The sequence below is a fragment of the Hydra vulgaris genome, chromosome 05 (genome assembly GCF_038396675.1).
Source record: "Hydra vulgaris chromosome 05, alternate assembly HydraT2T_AEP".
NCBI classification, from domain to species: domain Eukaryota; kingdom Metazoa; phylum Cnidaria; class Hydrozoa; order Anthoathecata; family Hydridae; genus Hydra; species Hydra vulgaris.
Window position 1 is genome coordinate 39,542,501 of NC_088924.1, and position 20,749 is coordinate 39,563,249.

Consider the following 20,749-nt stretch of genomic DNA (forward strand, 5'->3'; position numbering starts at 1 on the left):
ATATATATACTATATACAATATATATACTGTATATAGTATATAAATGCATATGTTTATATATATATACTATATAATATATACAATATATATATACATATATAATGTATACAATATATATATATATATATATATATATATATTGTATACATTATATATATATTATATACAATATATATATTGTATATAGTATATATATACATATATATATATATATACATTGTATATATATAGTATATATATATACATATATATATATATATATATATATATATATATATATATATATATATATATATATATATATATATATATATATATATATGTATATATATACTATATACAATATATATATATATATGTATATATATATATATATATATATATATATATATATATATATATATATATATATTGTATATAGTATATATACAGTTAAGAAGGCAATCATGCAGCATTTAAAATCAAACAATCTTTTATCAGATAGTCAACACGGATTTTTAGAGAAAAAAGCATGCATTACAAATCTCCTTGAAACAATGGACTTCTTGACTGGAAATATAGCCAGAAAGCTACCAGTTGACATCGTATTTCTGGATTTTGCTAAAGCTTTTGACAAAGTCCCACATCAACGAATGCTTTACAAATTAAAAATGTCCAATCGAAGGCAATCTTTTTCAATTGGATAAAAGCTATATATATATATATATAAATATATATATATATATATATATATATATATATATATATATATATATATATATATATATATATATATATATATATATATATATATATATATATATATATATATATATAGCAAGCAACTTAATATCGAACAATACGAAGGAAAAAGATGCCAAGCAAAACAACAATATTTAAAAAATGAATGAATTTTTTTTTAAAGTTTTAATAATATATTACTAGGAAAATATTAAATAGTACTAGAGGCCTTTCAGTATTTATCATCAGTAATACTATTGCAAATGTTATTATCACAATTTTAATATATGTAAAAAGTATTAAGTTGCTTGCTATATATATATATATATATATATATATATATATATATATATATATATATATATATATATATATATATATATATATATATATATATATATATATATGTATGTATATATATATATATGTATATATATATATATATATATATATATATATATATATATATATATATATATATATATATATATATATATATATTGTATTTAGTATATATATACATATGTGTATATATATATATTAATACTATATACAATATATATATACATATATATATAAAGAAATTGTATACAATATATATATATATATATATTTTTATATATATATATATATATTTTATATAGTATAAAATATATATATATATACATATATATATATATATGTATATATATACTATATACAATATATATACTGTATATAGTATATAAATGCATATGTTTATATATATATACTATATAATATATACAATATATATATACATATATATTGTATACAATATATATACATATATATATATATATATTGTATACATTATATATATATTATATACAATATATATATTGTATATAGTATATATATACATATATATATATATACATTGTATATATAGTATATATATATACATATATATATATATATATATATATATATATATATATATATATATATATATATATATATATATATATATACTATATACAATATATATATATATGTATATATATATATATATATATATATATATATATATATATATATATATATATATATATATATATATATATATATATATTGTATATAGTATATATACAGTTAAGAAGGCAATCATGCAGCATTTAAAATCAAACAATCTTTTATCAGATAGTCAACACGGATTTTTAGAGAAAAAAGCATGCATTACAAATCTCCTTGAAACAATGGACTTCTTGACTGGAAATATAGCCAGAAAGCTACCAGTTGACGTCGTATTTCTGGATTTTGCTAAAGCTTTTGACAAAGTCCCACATCAACGAATGCTTTACAAATTAAAAATGTACGGAATCGAAGGCAATCTTTTCAATTGGATAAAAGCTATATATATATATATATATATATATATATATATATATATATATATATATATATATATATATATATATATATATATATATATATATATATATATATATATATATATATATATATATATATATATATATATATATATATATAGCAAGCAACTTAATATCGAACAATATGAAGGAAAAAGATGCCAAGCAAAACAACAATATTTAAAAAATGAATGAATTTTTTTTTAAAGTTTTAATAATATATTACTAGGAAAATATTAAATAGTACTAGAGGCCTTTCAGTATTTATCATCAGTAATACTATTGCAAATGTTATTATCACAATTTTAATATATGTAAAAAGTATTAAGTTGCTTGCTATATATATATATATATATAAATATATATATATATATATATATATATATATATATATATATATATATATATATATATATATATATATATATATATATATATATATGTATGTATATATATATATATGTATATATATATATATATATTTATATATATATATATATATATATATATATATATATATATATATATATATATATATATATATATATATTGTATTTAGTATATATATACATATGTGTATATATATATATTAATACTATATACAATATATATATACATATATATATAAAAGAAATTGTATACAATATATATATATATATATATTTTTATATATATATATATATTTTATATAGTATAAAATATATATATATATACATATATATATATATATGTATATATATACTATATACAATATATATACTGTATATAGTATATAAATGCATATGTTTATATATATATACTATATAATATATACAATATATATATACATATATAATGTATACAATATATATATATATATATATATATATATATATATTGTATACATTATATATATATTATATACAATATATATATTGTATATAGTATATATATACATATATATATATATATATTGTATATATAGTATATATATATACATATATATATATATATATATATATATATATATATATATATATATATATATATATATATATATATATATACTATATACAATATATATATATATATGTATATATATATATATATATATATATATATATATATATATATATATATATATATATATATATATATATATATATATATATATATATATATATATATTGTATATAGTATATATACAGTTAAGAAGGCAATCATGCAGCATTTAAAATCAAACAATCTTTTATCAGATAGTCAACACGGATTTTTAGAGAAAAAAGCATGCATTACAAATCTCCTTGAAACAATGGACTTCTTGACTGGAAATATAGCCAGAAAGCTACCAGTTGACGTCGTATTTCTGGATTTTGCTAATGCTTTTGACAAAGTCCCACATCAACGAATGCTTTACAAATTAAAAATGTACGGAATCGAAGGCAATCTTCTCAATTGGATAAAAGCTTTTCTACTCAACAGGTCTCAACGAGTCATCCTTGGCGACACTCAATCGAATTGGTTACCTGTGACAAGTGGAGTTCCACAAGGATCAGTCTTGGGTCCAATTTTATTTGTTATTTTCATCAATGATCTGCCAGATGTAATAAGCAAAGAAAACAGTTGTAAGATTTACGCTGATGACACTAAAATCCTAAGCATTGTCAACTCACTTGCTGCTCAACCTTAACTCCAATCAGATATTGACCAAATTGTCCAGTGGACTAAATCTTGGCTCATGGAGCTAAATGCAAAGAAATGTAAGGTCATGCACTTTGGCCAAAAAAAATTAACACCTTTCAAGTACTCAATGGAGGAATTAGGCCCTTGTTCAATAACGACTCGAACTACATTGGAAGCAACTACCTCTGAGCGTGACTTGGGAATTCAAATTACCAATGACCTTAAAGCAGGAACCCAATCCATCATTGCCTCATGTAAAGCAAATCAAATGCTAGGCATCCTAAAACACACTTTCCAATCTCGTGATGCTTCTTTATGGAAACAACTCTACTCCACCTACATCCGTCCTTCCCTTCTGTTTGCAATTCCAGCTTGGAACCCTCATATGGCGAAGGATGAACAAACTATTGAATCGATACAGCGCAGAGCCACAAAAATACCAGACAAACTAAAAAAGTTAGACTACAAGTCCAGATGTTTACAACTTGGCTTATCTTCTCTTGTTGAACGTCCTAAACGTGGTGACCTCATCCAAAAATATAAAATTATTAATAACATCGACATAGTCAACTGGCACTTTCCTCTCATCACAATTCCACCAAGAGCAAATCACAGAGAAAGAATTCACCGTGAAAAGTACAGCAATAATTTAGCTCGTTTCCACTTTTTCAACAATCGCATTGCCAATGCATGGAATATGTTACCAGATAAAGTAATCGGTTCTCCAACTGTCAACAGTTTTAAAGCGAGCCTCGATAAGCTCTAATGTTACTACAGCTCGCAGCTATCCTTAGTGAAAGTTGCAATATGAGCTTCACAAAAACTAACTATAATCTGACATTTTATGATTTTTATTTTGTCAATTATTTTTACTTTTGTTGTGACAAATATATACTACTACTACTACTACTATACAATATATATATACATATATATATATATATAGTGTATATAATATCTAGTATATAGTATATATTTATATACATATATATATATATATATATATATATATATATATATATATATATATATATATATATATATATATATATATATATATATATATATATATGTATACTATATATACATATATATAGTATATATTTATATATTGTATATAGTATTTATATACATATGTGTATATATATATACTAATACTATATACAATATATATATACAAATATATATATATATAAATTGTATACAATGTATATATATATATGTATATATATATATATATATATATATATATATATATATATATTGTATATAGTATAAAGTATATATATATACATGCATATATATATATATATATATATATATATATATATGTATATATATACTATATACAATATATATACTGTATATAGTATATAAATACATATGTATATATATATACTATATACTATATACAATATATATATATACATATTTATATATATATTGTATACAATATATGTATATATATGTATATATATATATATAGTATATATATATATATACATATATATATATATATATATATATATATATACAATATATATATATATATATATATATATTGTATATAGTATATATACAATATATATATATATATACATATATATATATATATTGCATATAGTATCTAGTATATAGTATATATATATACATATATATATATATATATATATATATATATATATATATATATATATGTATATATATATGTATACTATATATACATATATATAGTATATATATATATATGTATATAAATATATATATATATATACTATATATATGTACTATCCACATAATCTTGGTTTACAAGCATTAAAATTCTGGGTTGAACAACATAAAAAATCTAATAGCCAAGAGATTTACAACTGATTAGTTACAAGTTGCAAGGGCCAGCAAAATAAAACAATCGAAAGAAGTTTTTCCAATTGTTAATACTTTCTGTAGTAACTTAAACTGTCAATTTTACCTGAAGCTAATCTTTTTTTTAGTTTATCTGAAAATTAAAATTAAAATTTTTTTTTTCAAGTATTCAACCATTGCCTACAAACAACCATCACATTACTGAGACAAATAATGCTCAAAATTTCACTCTGCATCATCAATAAAAAAATGGGACTATTCAAATGCAAAATCAGTTAATGTAAAATCTGCCTTTATCTGATTACATTTACAATAAGTTTGAAACATCTAATTTGGAACATTAAAAGTCACATTACATGTAATAGCAAAAGTAAAATTTATTATCTAAAATGTTTATCATGTAATCATCTATCTATTTATACTGAAACAAACAATTTAAGAAATTGAACAAATAAACATATTTCAGTTGCAAAACTGGCAATTCAACAGATAGATTTGACAATCATGTATATGATTGCATGAAAATACAAAAAAAAATTTATTACAACATAACAATGGTAAGTCATAGTTACAAATTCTTTTTCTTTTTTTTTTTTTTTATGGCAAATATTTTGACATTTTTGCAAAAAAATTGCCTACATACAACAATGTTTCTGCCAAATTTCTTTATGGCAGGCGTACCGCTGAGTACTGCTGCCCAAATTATTATTTTAGAATAGCTTCTGTATATATTTTTTCCACATACTAAACAATATGTTATAGAGTAATGCAATCATATAACTAATAAAGTAATCAATTAGTTTAACTTGCAACATTAAAGTGAAATTTGCTCAATAAATAATGCTGAAAATAGTAATGAATTACTAAACTACAACTTTAAAAAAACTCTAGTGAGCAGTCTATTAATCATAATATGTTATATTAAAATATTTATAACAATTGTTTGGTTGGAAATACTTTAAAATCTTTGGATGTTGAGTTTGATGGTGACATCATATTTTGATAAAAACTAACCTTCAAAATTTGACTAACAATTCTGATTATAACTGTAATGTAGCTGATAAGTAGCATGGATACTTTCTTCCTTGTTTCAGTGGTGATGAAGATGCTAACAATAAACTTACTTTGAGAGAACTGCTTGTTTGCTGATCAATTAAACACAATGTAACACAGAGTGTTTTATAAAGACTTACTTAAGATCTAAAACAACTAAAAAATCTAATACCCAAGAGATTTACAACTAATTAGTTACAAGTTACAAGGGCAATTACAATTTTTTTAATTATTAAATAGTTTAATATTTAAAAAAATAATTTTAAAATGTTGATATGTGTTCTTGTAATAAAATTTATTAATATCCTCTTTCTAGTGAAATTACTTATTTATATACATATATCATATTTATTTTTTATTATTTATATACATATATCATTATTGTACATACTTAAGCTAGCATGGTACAAATATATTTTTTACATTTTATGTTTAAAAAAAAAAAAGTATGCTGATAAATGTAAATAAAATAGTAAATAGTGAACTACTAACTTTGTTACTTTGAAAACTTGCAATAATCTCAAGCATTGAAATATACTTAAACCAGCGTCTATCTGAATCAATACTTCAACCATGTTTAAAAATACGACCTGTAAAAAAATGTTATTTTAGTTGTTTTTCTACTACAACAACAACAACTATAACAATAACAACAAAAACAACAACAGCAGCAACAACAACAAAAACAACAACTACAAACTATTTACTGTCCTTTAATCGTACTGTACTTAACTTGTTTCTCTGCGCAGGGACCTTGTTCATCAAGGTTTGTGTTTTAGAGTTAAGAGAGGGTTACACTTGAGGAGGCTGTTGTTGTAACCACAGTAATTTAGCCTCTTCGAGTGTAGTGGCCTTCTTGGCATTGGGTAGGTAATTAACATTAAATCACAAAAAATTACAATAATGATAACAACAATAATAACAATAACAATAGTAAAAATTATAGTTAAAATATTTATATCATACTTGACAAAATCAATAAACAAGAGTAATTAACAGTAATTATAGTTGTAATATTGAAACAAACAAAAAATTAAAAAAATTTTTAAAATTATTGTGAATATAATTTTAACATTTTTTTAATTAAATTTATTAAATGATTGATAGAAATGGTGCCACTCTTGGAGAAGCCTAACTAAAAGAGTACCATCAGTTTTTAAATTTAGCATGACTATAAACGTATAGAGATGTAATTAGGTCATTGTTAAAAACATATAGACATGTAAGTATACGAAAATAGTAGATTTTATATGTCTATAAGCTTGTTATAGACATAAAATAAGCTTGTAATTTAATATAAGACATTATTTTGTTCAATTCACTGATGCACTGTTTGATAATAGAATGCCATACTTGTGACTTGGAAATTTAAAATTTGAAAATAGCACTAATAAAAATAGTCTATAATAAAAAAACTGAAAATCTTAGTTTAGAATTATAATGCACTTAGACTAAGGATTATTTACGGTCAAGAAGAAGTATACATTTTTTTATTGCAGTTATTCCTAATTATTACAAAGTACCTTGATAATCATTAGAAAATACTTATTCCATTCAACTTAGAGATCCAAAAAAGTTATGTCTCTTTTATTATTTTACTGGGAGTACCATTGGAAGCTGGGTGGAACTCAGTCAAACTGGGTAGGAGGGTTGGGTTATTTTATTATGGAATTGAAATTTCAATTGTATATATATATATAAGTATATATATATATATATATATATATATATATATATATATATATATATATATATATATATATATATATATATATATATATATATATATATATATATATATATATATATATATATATATATATATAGTAAAAAAAACTAAATAATTATAAACACTCGATTTATTTAAAACATTACTCCAAGTTTCACGCAAATAGCGATCATCAGATGTTACATGTTATATATATATATATATATATATATATATATATATATATATATATATATATATATATATATATATATATATATATATATATATATATATATATATATATATATATATATATATATATGTATATATATATATATATATGTATATATATATGTATATATATATGTATATATGTATATATATATATATATATATGTATGTATGTATGTATGTATATATATGTATATATATATATATATATATATATATATATATATATATATATATATATATATATATATATATATATACACATATATATATACAATTGAAATTTCAATGCCATAATAAAATAACCAAACCCTCCAACCCAGTTTGACCAAGTTCAATATATATATATATATTTATATATATATATATATATATATATATTATATATATATATATATATATGTATATATATATATATATGTATATATATATATGTATATATATATGTATATATATATGTATATATATACATATATATATGTATGTATGTATGTATGTATGTATGTATGTATTTATGTATATATATATATATATATATATATATATATATATATATATATATATATATATACATATATATATATATATAGTATATATATATATATATATATATATATATATATATATATATATATATATATATATATATATATATATATATATATATATATATATATATATATATATACACACATATATATATACAATTGAAATTTCAATGCCATAATAAAATAACCTAACCCTCCAACCCAGTTTGACCGAGTTCAATATATATATATATATATATATATATATATATATATATATATATATATATATATATATATATATATATATATATATATATATATATATATATATATATATATATATATATATATTTATATATATATTTATATATATATATAATAATAATAACAAAGATTTTATGTGTAAGTCTATTTTTGTATAAAAAGTTTGTGATGGAAAAGAATAAAGCTTTATTAAAACATTAGAAAGTTTCACTTTGGTAAATTTTGATACTTTAATTTTGTTTGAATTTTAATAGAATAATTGGACTTTAGGACTTGTTAGCATTTTCATAGAATAACTGGACTTCAGGACTTAGGTAGATAAAATCTTCACCCAATTTGTACCATTGTTAAATCTATTCTTAAAATCTAATTCAATTTATTATTACTATTTTTGTTTATTGAAAAATTATAATACAATTTATATTTGAATAGTATGATATCCAAATAAATACTATATCTGTAATAATAATAATATCAACATTTAGTTTATGTTTTGAACAAAATCATTTTTTTAACAAAATCTTACAAGTACAAAACAAAGTTGTTTATATTTGATATTAAATTGATGAGTAAACTTGTACCTAGTCAACAACAGGTTATAACTAAAAAACAGTAATGACTTTGACGACAAAGTTATGTAACATACTTTATATTGATTATGTTAGCAATCTTACCTAGCTTGTAGCATTTTCAACCCTCAACAAAACTTGGTTGTTTTTTTTGTTGTTTTTTTTTGTTTTGATTTTTTAAATTCACCTCCTCATAGCCGAGAGGGCCACTACAGAGGAGGAGGCTCTGTATTTGTGGTATAACCCTCTCTCAACTCTATAACTCCGAAATATTAACCTTGACAAACAAGGCCGTTGCGCGAAGAAATGAGTTGAGCGCGGTACTACTAGAGACATATGAATATTGGCAAAGATAATTCTTTATCAGAAAATCAAAGCCAAACGAGTAATTTCTTTTCATATTTTGCAGTGGAGTTGAATTTGACACTTGTTGGTGTTTGAGAAACATCATTTGAACAATAAATATCATTTCTATTAATAGAATAGTGATTAAATGTGAAGTATGACTTGTTGTCAAGGACGTCAGCCAAACGCACTTCGTTATATTGCTTATGAAGCAGGCGCTCTACCACTACATCACTACCACACTTATTTCAAATTAAAATAGTTTACTGTTACAGAGAAAAATGAAAGAAAAACAAGAAGCCCGTCGAGAACGTTTGTACAGCTTCTGTTTGAAAAATAGATCAAAAGGGAAAAAGGTTACAGTTGATCACCTTCTTGCTAAAAAAATTTCTTTTAAGACCATCTATACCATTATTCTATGTACTGAAAGTATTTCTCGGCATAAGAGAGTCCCTGGAAGTGATAGGATTGTTAAAATAATGACAAAAAGGAATATCGAAAGACTTGAAACAATGTTTGACCATAAAGTCCTTAATCAGGCCAAAGAAGAAGAAAAAGATTCCATTAAGAACCTGTGACCAAATAGAGACAGCTCGAACGAAGTGCGGTTGGCTGACATCATTGAAGACGAGTTGTAATTCACATTTAATTACTATTCCATTAATAGAAATGATATTTATTGTTCAAATGATGTTTCTCAAACACCAACAAGTGTCAAATTCAACCCCACTGCAAAATATGAAAAGAAATTACTCGTTTGGCTCTGATTTTCCAATAAAGAATTATCTTTGCCAATATTCAGAGAAAGTGGCTTTGCAATCAACCAAGAAGTCTACAAAAATGATTGTATCAAGAACAAACTAATTCCATTTATCAAAAAGCATCATTCTGATAGGGAATACATATTTTGCCTTGATCTGATATCGCCTTATAACGCAAAATCTGTGCAAAACTACATGAATGAAAAAAAGGTCATTTTTGTCAAAGAAAAGATAACCCTGCAAATGTGCCTGAATGTCGTTCAATTGAGAATTTTTGGAGTTTTCTAAAAAGTGTATGAGAGTAATTGGAAAACTGATCATCTTGAGAAATTGCGCACAGAATAAAGTATTGTCTTTCTAAAATGGAAAAATCTCTTGTACATTGCCTTTCTGAGTCAACTCGGCACCAATTAGACTATGCAAGATACAATGGTCTGATTGAAAAAAATTATTATGCAAATAAATTGCCCACCTAAAATAGTAACTTTTTCTTTTTTAAATTAAGTTTTTATTTCATAAACCAAGGGAGTTATACCCCTTCAAAGTTATTACCATTTTTTAGTTATAACCTGTTATAAAGCACTGGTTGGTCACTAATGCTGGTCCCCAGTCCCCACTCGGTTTAAGATTGCGTTGTCTTCATAACTAAGAAATCTGTTTCTTTATAGAAGAATTATTAAAACGAAGGTAAAAAAAACTTACAATAAGCTCCACTAAATTGAACGGCGATGCACAATAACCAGAAAATGATAAAGAAAATATTTTCAGAACCACGTCAAATATGAAGAGTGTTAAAAATATCTTTTCGGAGATGCCTTAATTATTATAATTATTATAATTATTATAATTATTATAATTATAATAGTTATTATAATTATGATAACTATTATATAATATAAATGAAAAAAATTCTATAAAATATATAAAAATGAAAAGCATTAAAATTTCATTCTGAGAATGAAAATTTCTTTTTTTGAGATGAGATAGAAATGTCTTAATTATAAAGTTAAAGATAAAATATAACAATTATAGATATAACAGCTAAAAAAATTATTAAACAAAAAATTTAAAAAAACTTTAGATAAATATTCTTCATCATTATTATTACCATCACTATAATTATTACAATAATGACTAAGTAAATTCTTACTTTGAGTATCAGTTATCCATTTTGGTTGACTATAATGTTTAGTTGCAAACATTATTGAATTAAGAACAACCGTAAAATATACAAGCCAAAAGTAAATTTGATGCTTAACTACAAAACGAACTTTAATTTGTAAATGCTTTATCTGAGCATCTAATTTTTTCATAGAGGAACACTTAATAAAAGATTTGTAGCTTCCATTTTGATTTAAAGAATCATTCCATAGAGCTTCTGGGGCATTTACAATGAGCTCAAATTGTTCAGTGAATATTAATTTTTCTGAAATTAAAATGATTATAAAAGTATAAGCTCTATAAATTATGATATTTCGATTAAAAAAACGTTTTTATTGAAAATTTATTTTATTTTCAAAACTTCTTCAAAATCAATTGAGTTAAAAAATTTAAAATTTCAAAATCTCTGATACCTCCAATAGAAATCCACTCAGAATAAATGTCACAAACTTTACTCATTTGATTTTCTTGACGAAGCCTCAAGAATGTTTTCCTTTTCTCAAACCTTTCTCTTTCTTTGGTAAATTCGCTATGCGTATGAACTTTATATTAATTGATATAAATACCAATGATATAACCACATATATTAGTATATATAAAAAGTATACATTTTATCATTTTAAATTAGTCAATGTCATTGAAAAATTATGGTTGTTTACTGAAAATAATCTGTAGGGGCTTCAATACATAAGTGGACCAAGGATTTAACTCAAAATAAATATTTAACCCATATCTTTATCTAGGATTATTGTCAATTAATATAGATTCAAACAAGTATGAAGGTTTAGTTGAAACAATTTATTAATTAAATAATCAAGTTATCAAAAATTTGCAAAAACAAGAATGTTTGTTCCAATGAAACCTGTTTATTTAAAAGACTTTTTATTTACAATGCACTCTAAAAAGGATAGAAAATTTGTATTGAATGCTAAAAACATTGTTGTTGTATGAATACTGATTGCTTTTTTTTTTTTAAAGTTCAGAAAACTTGTTTCAAAAAGTAAAATGAATTTATAGATGAACATTTATATGGTTGTTATATTGATTGAATTCCTTACACTAAGGTTTTAAAAAAATTTATTTCATTAATGAATTAAATTTATAATAAACTGAGCAATTTTTATAATTTTATTTTGAAATCTTTAAATTTTTAAAGTAATTTTTATGATGAAAAATTTTTTTAAATATTAATTTAAAAGATTACATTAAAAATTAAATTTTTTATATTGTTAATTTTAAAATTTTAAAATTAATAATAACCATTTGATTATTATTAGATATTATGAGGTTTAATACCTGAGGACTTCAGCAAAATAAAAATAAAGACATCTTTAATGTCTTGAACATTTAAAGTGATAAAAAAAATTAACTCAGAAAAATATTAATATATAAAAATATAAAAAATATTCATTCTAATGAATTTGCATTAGAATAAATATTGTTGAAAACACTAGGGATTAAATTCTTTTAGAAGTTTTAAATTTTTAGGGATTTCAGGGGGTTATAACTTAAGACATGATTACATCAATTTGATGCTCAACTTTTTTTAAACAACTAGAATTACAAAACTCATTCAGAAATCAATTATTTGTTTCCAAAAAAAGGAGGCTAAAATCATGAGCTAAATTCAAAAAAATCATAACTTTCAAAGATTCTCAAAAGAAATATGTAAACTAGTGTTGCAAAGGTAAAATTTACCAGAAAATTTACCGAAAAATTTTCTGGTAAACTTATCAGAAAATTTTGAAAATTTACCACCTGGCAAACTTTGAAATTTTTTATTCAAGTCTGAGCATTTTATTTTCCCTTTTACATATAATAGATAGTTAGATATAACATAATTAAATTTACATATAATAGATAGTTTTAGAATTTATATAAAATAACAAGTTGTTATATATATATATATATATATATATATATATATATATATATATATATATATATATATATATAGATATATATATATATATATATATATATATATATATATATATATATATATATATATATATATATATATATACACATATATATAGGGGGTCCAAAAGTTTTTGGAATGAAAGGGTTTTAAATAAAATGAAACAAAAAATCTATTTTTTCTTTTCAATATAATCTCCTAAGCTGAATTAATTATTTATATTAATTTATCTATGCCATCATAAAATTATTTTTATCTTTTGCTTCAAAATGAGCAAATGAGGTAAAGGAGCCAAAATTGACTCTTTTGCCTCATTGTCATCAAAAAATTTCCTAAAAATAAAATTCCTTTCCTAAAAAAAAAAATTCCTAAAAATAAAAATCACTGGGTGCCAGATCTGGACTGTAAGGTGGGTGCACTAGTGATTCAAATCCATGTGTGTGCAGAGCAGCAATTGCAACTGTTGTGAACTGGCGCATTGTTTTGCAAGGACAGCACACCCTTGGCCAATTTTTCTTAATGTTTTTCCTTGATGATCTTCTTTAATTTTTCTAATATTGTTGTGTAGAATTCCCTGGTTATGCTTCTTCCATTTTCTTAGTAGTCAATGAGTAATACCCCCTCACAATCCCAAAAGTAGCCATCAACTTTCCAGCTAACGTCGACACTCTGAATTTCTTTAGCGGTGGCGTTCCGTTTTTATGCAACTGCATGGACTCTTGTTTGGACTCAGGTTCAAAGTGATGATCCCATGTTATATCTCTGGTAACAATCCGCTCCAAAAGCAGTGCAGTTTCATCTCCATACAACTCCAAAAATTGTTTGGCTGCATCAACGGGTTACTGTTTCTGAAGAGGCATGTGCGTTCTTGGTACCCATTTTGCACTGACTTTGGTCAAACCTAGGTGGTTATGTAGGATTCATAAAATGGTGGTATCTGATACTCCAACTGATGCATATCTGATACTCCAACTAATGCTGTTTTTTCTTTAAATGGGTGTCCTCCAGTACAACTTCTCAACAATGTACAAAGTACAATTTTTCAGCGATTTCTGATATGGTGGCCTTGACTGGCTTTCCTGAGCGGGAATCATTTTTTAACTGACTCCTGAACATATTTAAATAGACCATGCAACTTGTAAATCATTGATTTACTAGGCAATTGACTTGTTTAGCAGGCAAAAATGTGATAGCAGTGTAGTGGTAGAGCACTTGCTTCATAAACGATTAGTTCTGAGTCAATAGCCACCATTTCCGTGCTTAACTTGTTTCTCTGCACAACAGCTTTATTCAGCTTGTGTTTAGGAGTTAAATAGTGGAAAGAGGTTTGTAAAAAAACTATATTAAAAGCTAATAAATAAAAATGACTGTCCTTGACTGTGGTAGCACTTTCAGCATTAGGGAGGTGAATATATAAATAGCAAAAAAAAATAGCTGTTTACATTATTTCCCACCCCCTAATTTATATAGACAACATTTATTTTGTCAAAAAGTACATATTTCTGTGTGCCGATATGGTGTTCTTTGATAAAACGGTAGTGGTGTAGTGGTGTAGTGGTAGAGCAGTAGTGGTGTAGTGGTAGAGCGCTCGCTTCATAAGCGAGAGGTTTCGAGTTCGATTCCCACCACATCCCTGGTAGTACCGCGCTCAACTTGTTTCTCCGCGCAGCGGCCTTGTTCGTCAAGGTTCGTGTTTTGAAGTTATAGAGTTGAGAGAGGGTGATAACCACAATTAAGTAGCCTCCTCATCTGTAGTGGCCTTCTCGGCTTTGGGGAGGTGAATTATTAAAATTAAAAAAAAAAAAAAAAAAAATAAGGGTTCTTAAAAGTTAGTTTTTTTTAAAAAAATTTCACTTATTTTTATTTTTGTTAAAAAAAAAATTTTTTTCAAGGAAAATTTACCCATTTCGATTTAAAATTTACCTGTAAATTTACCAGTAAATTTTACCTGTAAATTTTGAATCAAATTTAACCAGAAAATTTAGATCACTAAAAAAACAATCAATTTTAAATTTTTAAAATTTAATGATTATTTTTATATTCTGAACTGTTTGAAGAGGAAATTATAATTTTAATAACATGTTTTATATATGTTGTCATAGTAACATGTTCTCGTAATAGCAATAATAATTGTCTTTTTACTTTTCTCTGTTTAAATGTAAATTAAAAATTAAGTATGCATGCATGTATGTATAGTATGCATGTAAGAAACTCTGTCTCTGTTTAAATATAAATTAAAAATTAAGAAGTAAAAATATAAGGACACAGGCACAACACAGGTGAAAAGATTTTTTCAGGTAGGTCCACAATGCTCAATATATGTAGCTATTTCTGTCTTCAGAAGCCAAGCTAAATCATGACACCTAAAGTTTTAGAAAACACCATTTTATCTAGATTGCCTTACCAACTAAGTACGCCTAGAGCAAGATGTAGCATGAAGAAGGATCCAAAGAAAATTAGAGTTGTAAAATAAATTGTCCATATAAATCCATCTAAGTCCATTGCATCTAAAGTCTAAAATTATGTCTTTTATTAGTTACATACATACAAACATGTACATATATACATACATGCATATATACATACATATATACATATATACATACATATATACATACATACATACATACATACATACATACATACATACATACATACATACATACATACATACATACATACATACATACATACATACATACATACATACATACATACATACATACATACTTACATACATACATACATACATACATACATACATACATACATACATACATACATACATACATACATACATACATACATACATACATACATACATACATACATACATACATACATACATACATACATACATACATACATACATACATGCATGCATGCATGCATACATACATACATATATACATACATATATTTAAAAGACACATACATAGTACATGATATCTGCCCATCCTTCCAAAGTGATACATTGAAATACAGTTAGCATAGAAAGAAAAATGTTATCAAATGATGTTATTCCAAAATTCACACCTGCATTATAACTTCTAAAACAGGTTTGATTTGAAAGACATTGACGACCTTGAACAAAGTATTTTACATCCGTATTATTGTCACATGCTTTTGTAAAATCTTCATTTTGATATTTAAAGACTGGATCATGTAAAAAAAGAAAAGCAATTAACAAAAATGTGAAGACATTTAGTTAAACTATTTATTAAAAAATTTCATTGTTTCAAAACTTTATTGTACAGGTGTTTTATACTTAATTTGTAAAATCAAATTTAATAAATAGCAATTTTAAGATGAATCTTAAATCTTTCTTTATTTTCAAACTCTAATGCTATATAAACATACATATATATATATATATATATATATATATATATATATATATATATATATATATATATATATATATATACATATATACATATATATATATTTATATATATATACATATATATATATATATATATTTATATATATACATATATATATATATATATATATATATATTTATTTATATATACATATATATAAATATATATATATATATATATATATATATATATATATATATATATATATATATATATATATATATATATATATATATATATATATATATATATATATATATATATATATATATATATATATACAGTCGGGAGTGACACAAGCATCCGTGTTAAGCATGTCTACGATTGTTTATCGGTATTACTAATGGTAGTTTTAACTCTTGTTGAGATTCGGTAGTAAACAATAGTCAGTATTGTTTGGGAGTATGAAAAAAAAGTTTCACAGCTTTGTTCTATTATTTATTCTATTTTAATTGAATACATCAATGGAAACAATATAAAAATATGTTTAACTTAATTAAAATTAATCAATTTCAAGGTCTGGATTCCAGACCTTGAAATTGATTTCAGACTCTGGAATATCTTCTTCAATTTTCCATTTTTTATTGTTACTCTTGAGATATTTTCTTTAATGTAAACAAGCTTTTCCACTGTTTCTGACTTGAGAAGAGTTCTTTTGCAATATGACAATATTTCCAGCTTGTGAAAATACACGCTCAGATGAAGTAGATGAAGCAGGAATGCATAAAACCTTTTTTGCTACATTGGTGAGTAATGGTAACTGGGGTGAATGAACCCTCCACCACTCCAGAATGTCATAGCTCTTTTGTGGAAGCCCCAATCTTTTGTAAGCATCTAATTCTGCATCAAAAGGGTTTGATACTGATGTGTCCAAAAACCCAGACTGTGGAATGTCATGATACATCATCTCAAAAAGGAGCTTTTCTGCTGGGGTAAGTTTTTTGTCTGGAGATGGTGCTAGAGTTTGTTTTGAATTGAGTGATAAATCGTCACCTGAAGCACTTAGTTTCAATTGTTTAATTGTTTGACACTCTTTTCTAATTCTTGACAATAAATGACCTTTAAATTTTGGGTCTAAAAAATGCGACAATGAATTGTTGGTAATATTAGAACCACAGTAAGGGAACCTTTGTGCAGCACATCTACTCTATTTTTTAAATGGAGTAGATGTGCTGCACACGGTATGTTGCTGGTAATTGAAGTTGATTTTTTCATTCCTAAAATAAAATAAAAATGGATTTGACATTATAAAATAATTTTAGTTCCCATAATTTAACATTTGATGTTTTTTTAATGACATTACGTTTTTTATTATTTTTTTTTTCTAATGTTCTCAGATCGAACAAGAATCCAAATTTTTCATTGAGATCAATGGGCATGGTTATGTACCACTACCACCTTGAGGAAAAAGTGCGAAGAATTTAATCAGTTTGCTCGCAGGTATCATATGGATTAAATCAACAAAGTCTAATTTTTATTTATGGATTATGGATTTATGGATTAAATCAACAAAGTCTAATTTTTCTTTACTGTTTGACTAACAGTAAAGAAAAATTAGACTTGAAATAAGACTTGACATTTTATATACATTTTCACTTGTGGGTTTATAAAAACTTTTTGAATGCTCAGTAAAGCAGCAGTTTATTACTTTCTTTGTGGCAGTAAAACCCTATCTAAAACTTAAAAAATTGAGGTAAAAATGCAAAAAATTCACTGACACAGGGGAGCTCACTGCCGGGACATTTTTTTGGATGAAGTAATGTGGAAACATAGATAATATATATATATAAACATAGATAATATATATATATATAAACCGTAGTAAACATTATTTATTCACAAAACAGCCCGACTAACTTTCCAGATTGATAATAAAAAAAACACTAGTTAATAAATTTGTTTTTTTATTGTTCGTGCATGTTTTAAAATATTCGATTTAAAATAAAATGATTTATGGCACTTGTAAAGATTCCTTCGCCAAAATTCTCACTGGTAGTTTCTGTTTAAATTTTTAATTTTATTAAAAGTTGATTTATGACAGCATTTAAGATGATATTTTAGCCCTGTTGTGCACAAATAAGCACAAAACTTTGTTTTGTACTTATTTGAGCTGGGCACAAATTACATTGAGCAATGTATTTGCCATGACCATTTTTTATGAAATATTCTCAAAAAGGACATGCTCGAGGCAATTTTTTCACTCTTTATGAATCTTGTTTTGCTGATTATTACTTCATATAATAAATTTAAAAACAATACTGAGACTGTAAAAATATTTGTATTTTCTTATAACAATCATCAAGTTAATTAATATTAATTTTCAAAAACTTCCTTTTAATACAGTACAATATCTCTAATTCGAATCTCCTTAATTCAAAAACCTCCATAATTCAATTAAATGCAAATTCACCATGAAATGCGATTAAGAAAAATCAAATTTCTGTTATTCGAAAATCTGACTAATTCGAACTTTTATTTTTCCCCATAAAATTCGAATTAGAGAGATTCTACTGAATAATGTTTAATAAAAATTTTGATAATTATCTTTAATATAATGGAAATTAATGCTTCTTAAACTTTTTAATATGACGGTAGTAGAATGAAATACCGAAATATACCTCGGTAGTAATGGTAGTTAAAAATTTTTTTCTTGAAAGTAGGGTATTGTAAACAAAAAAATATTGCTTGAACTTACGGTGGTGTCGGTGGTCAAAACATGGTATTTAATGTGGGTTTAAAAATTCGGTAGCAGAGTGGCCACACAAAATTTTCATAAAAAAGGAGTATATTAGAGGATTTTAGAGGAGATTTTGCATCAAATTTAGAGGATTTTTGATCGCAAAACTATAAGGTTTTGAACAAAAATAGAGGATTTTAGAGATTTTTTTACATGGGTTTAACCTCAATGTTTCGTCACTTGTGTGGCTCTGAAAGATTTTTATAATGCTGTTTTTTAAGTTGAATGACTTAGATTGGCATTAACCAGTTTTGCAGACCAACATTATACTAAAATGAATAAATGAAACTTTATTACACAAAATAATGAAAACTATATCTTTTATTAATGAATTCATTCCTTAAGTTCTACCAGCTTTGCTTTCTTGCATTTCAATTCACAGAGAATACTCACTTTGTTGATTGCAGCTCTTTTCAAGGCATTACATTTGGATAAGAAAGTTA

At 23.6% G+C, this 20,749-nt stretch overlaps 1 protein-coding gene across 1 annotated transcript in view; it reads right to left on the reverse strand.

The window, feature by feature from the left end:
* The window catches only part of LOC105848388 (voltage-dependent R-type calcium channel subunit alpha-1E), a 170,233-nt gene that overhangs the window by 130,462 nt on the left and 19,022 nt on the right, over positions 1 to 20,749 (reverse strand). The window contains exons 6-11 of the mRNA XM_065798166.1: positions 17,119 to 17,339; positions 16,588 to 16,697; positions 12,676 to 12,791; positions 12,252 to 12,527; positions 11,804 to 11,916; positions 7,183 to 7,280 (exon numbers count right to left, since the gene is read on the reverse strand). Of these exons, the coding sequence (XP_065654238.1) occupies positions 7,183 to 7,280; positions 11,804 to 11,916; positions 12,252 to 12,527; positions 12,676 to 12,791; positions 16,588 to 16,697; positions 17,119 to 17,339 (934 nt within the window). The remainder of the gene's footprint in view (positions 1 to 7,182; positions 7,281 to 11,803; positions 11,917 to 12,251; positions 12,528 to 12,675; positions 12,792 to 16,587; positions 16,698 to 17,118; positions 17,340 to 20,749) is intronic.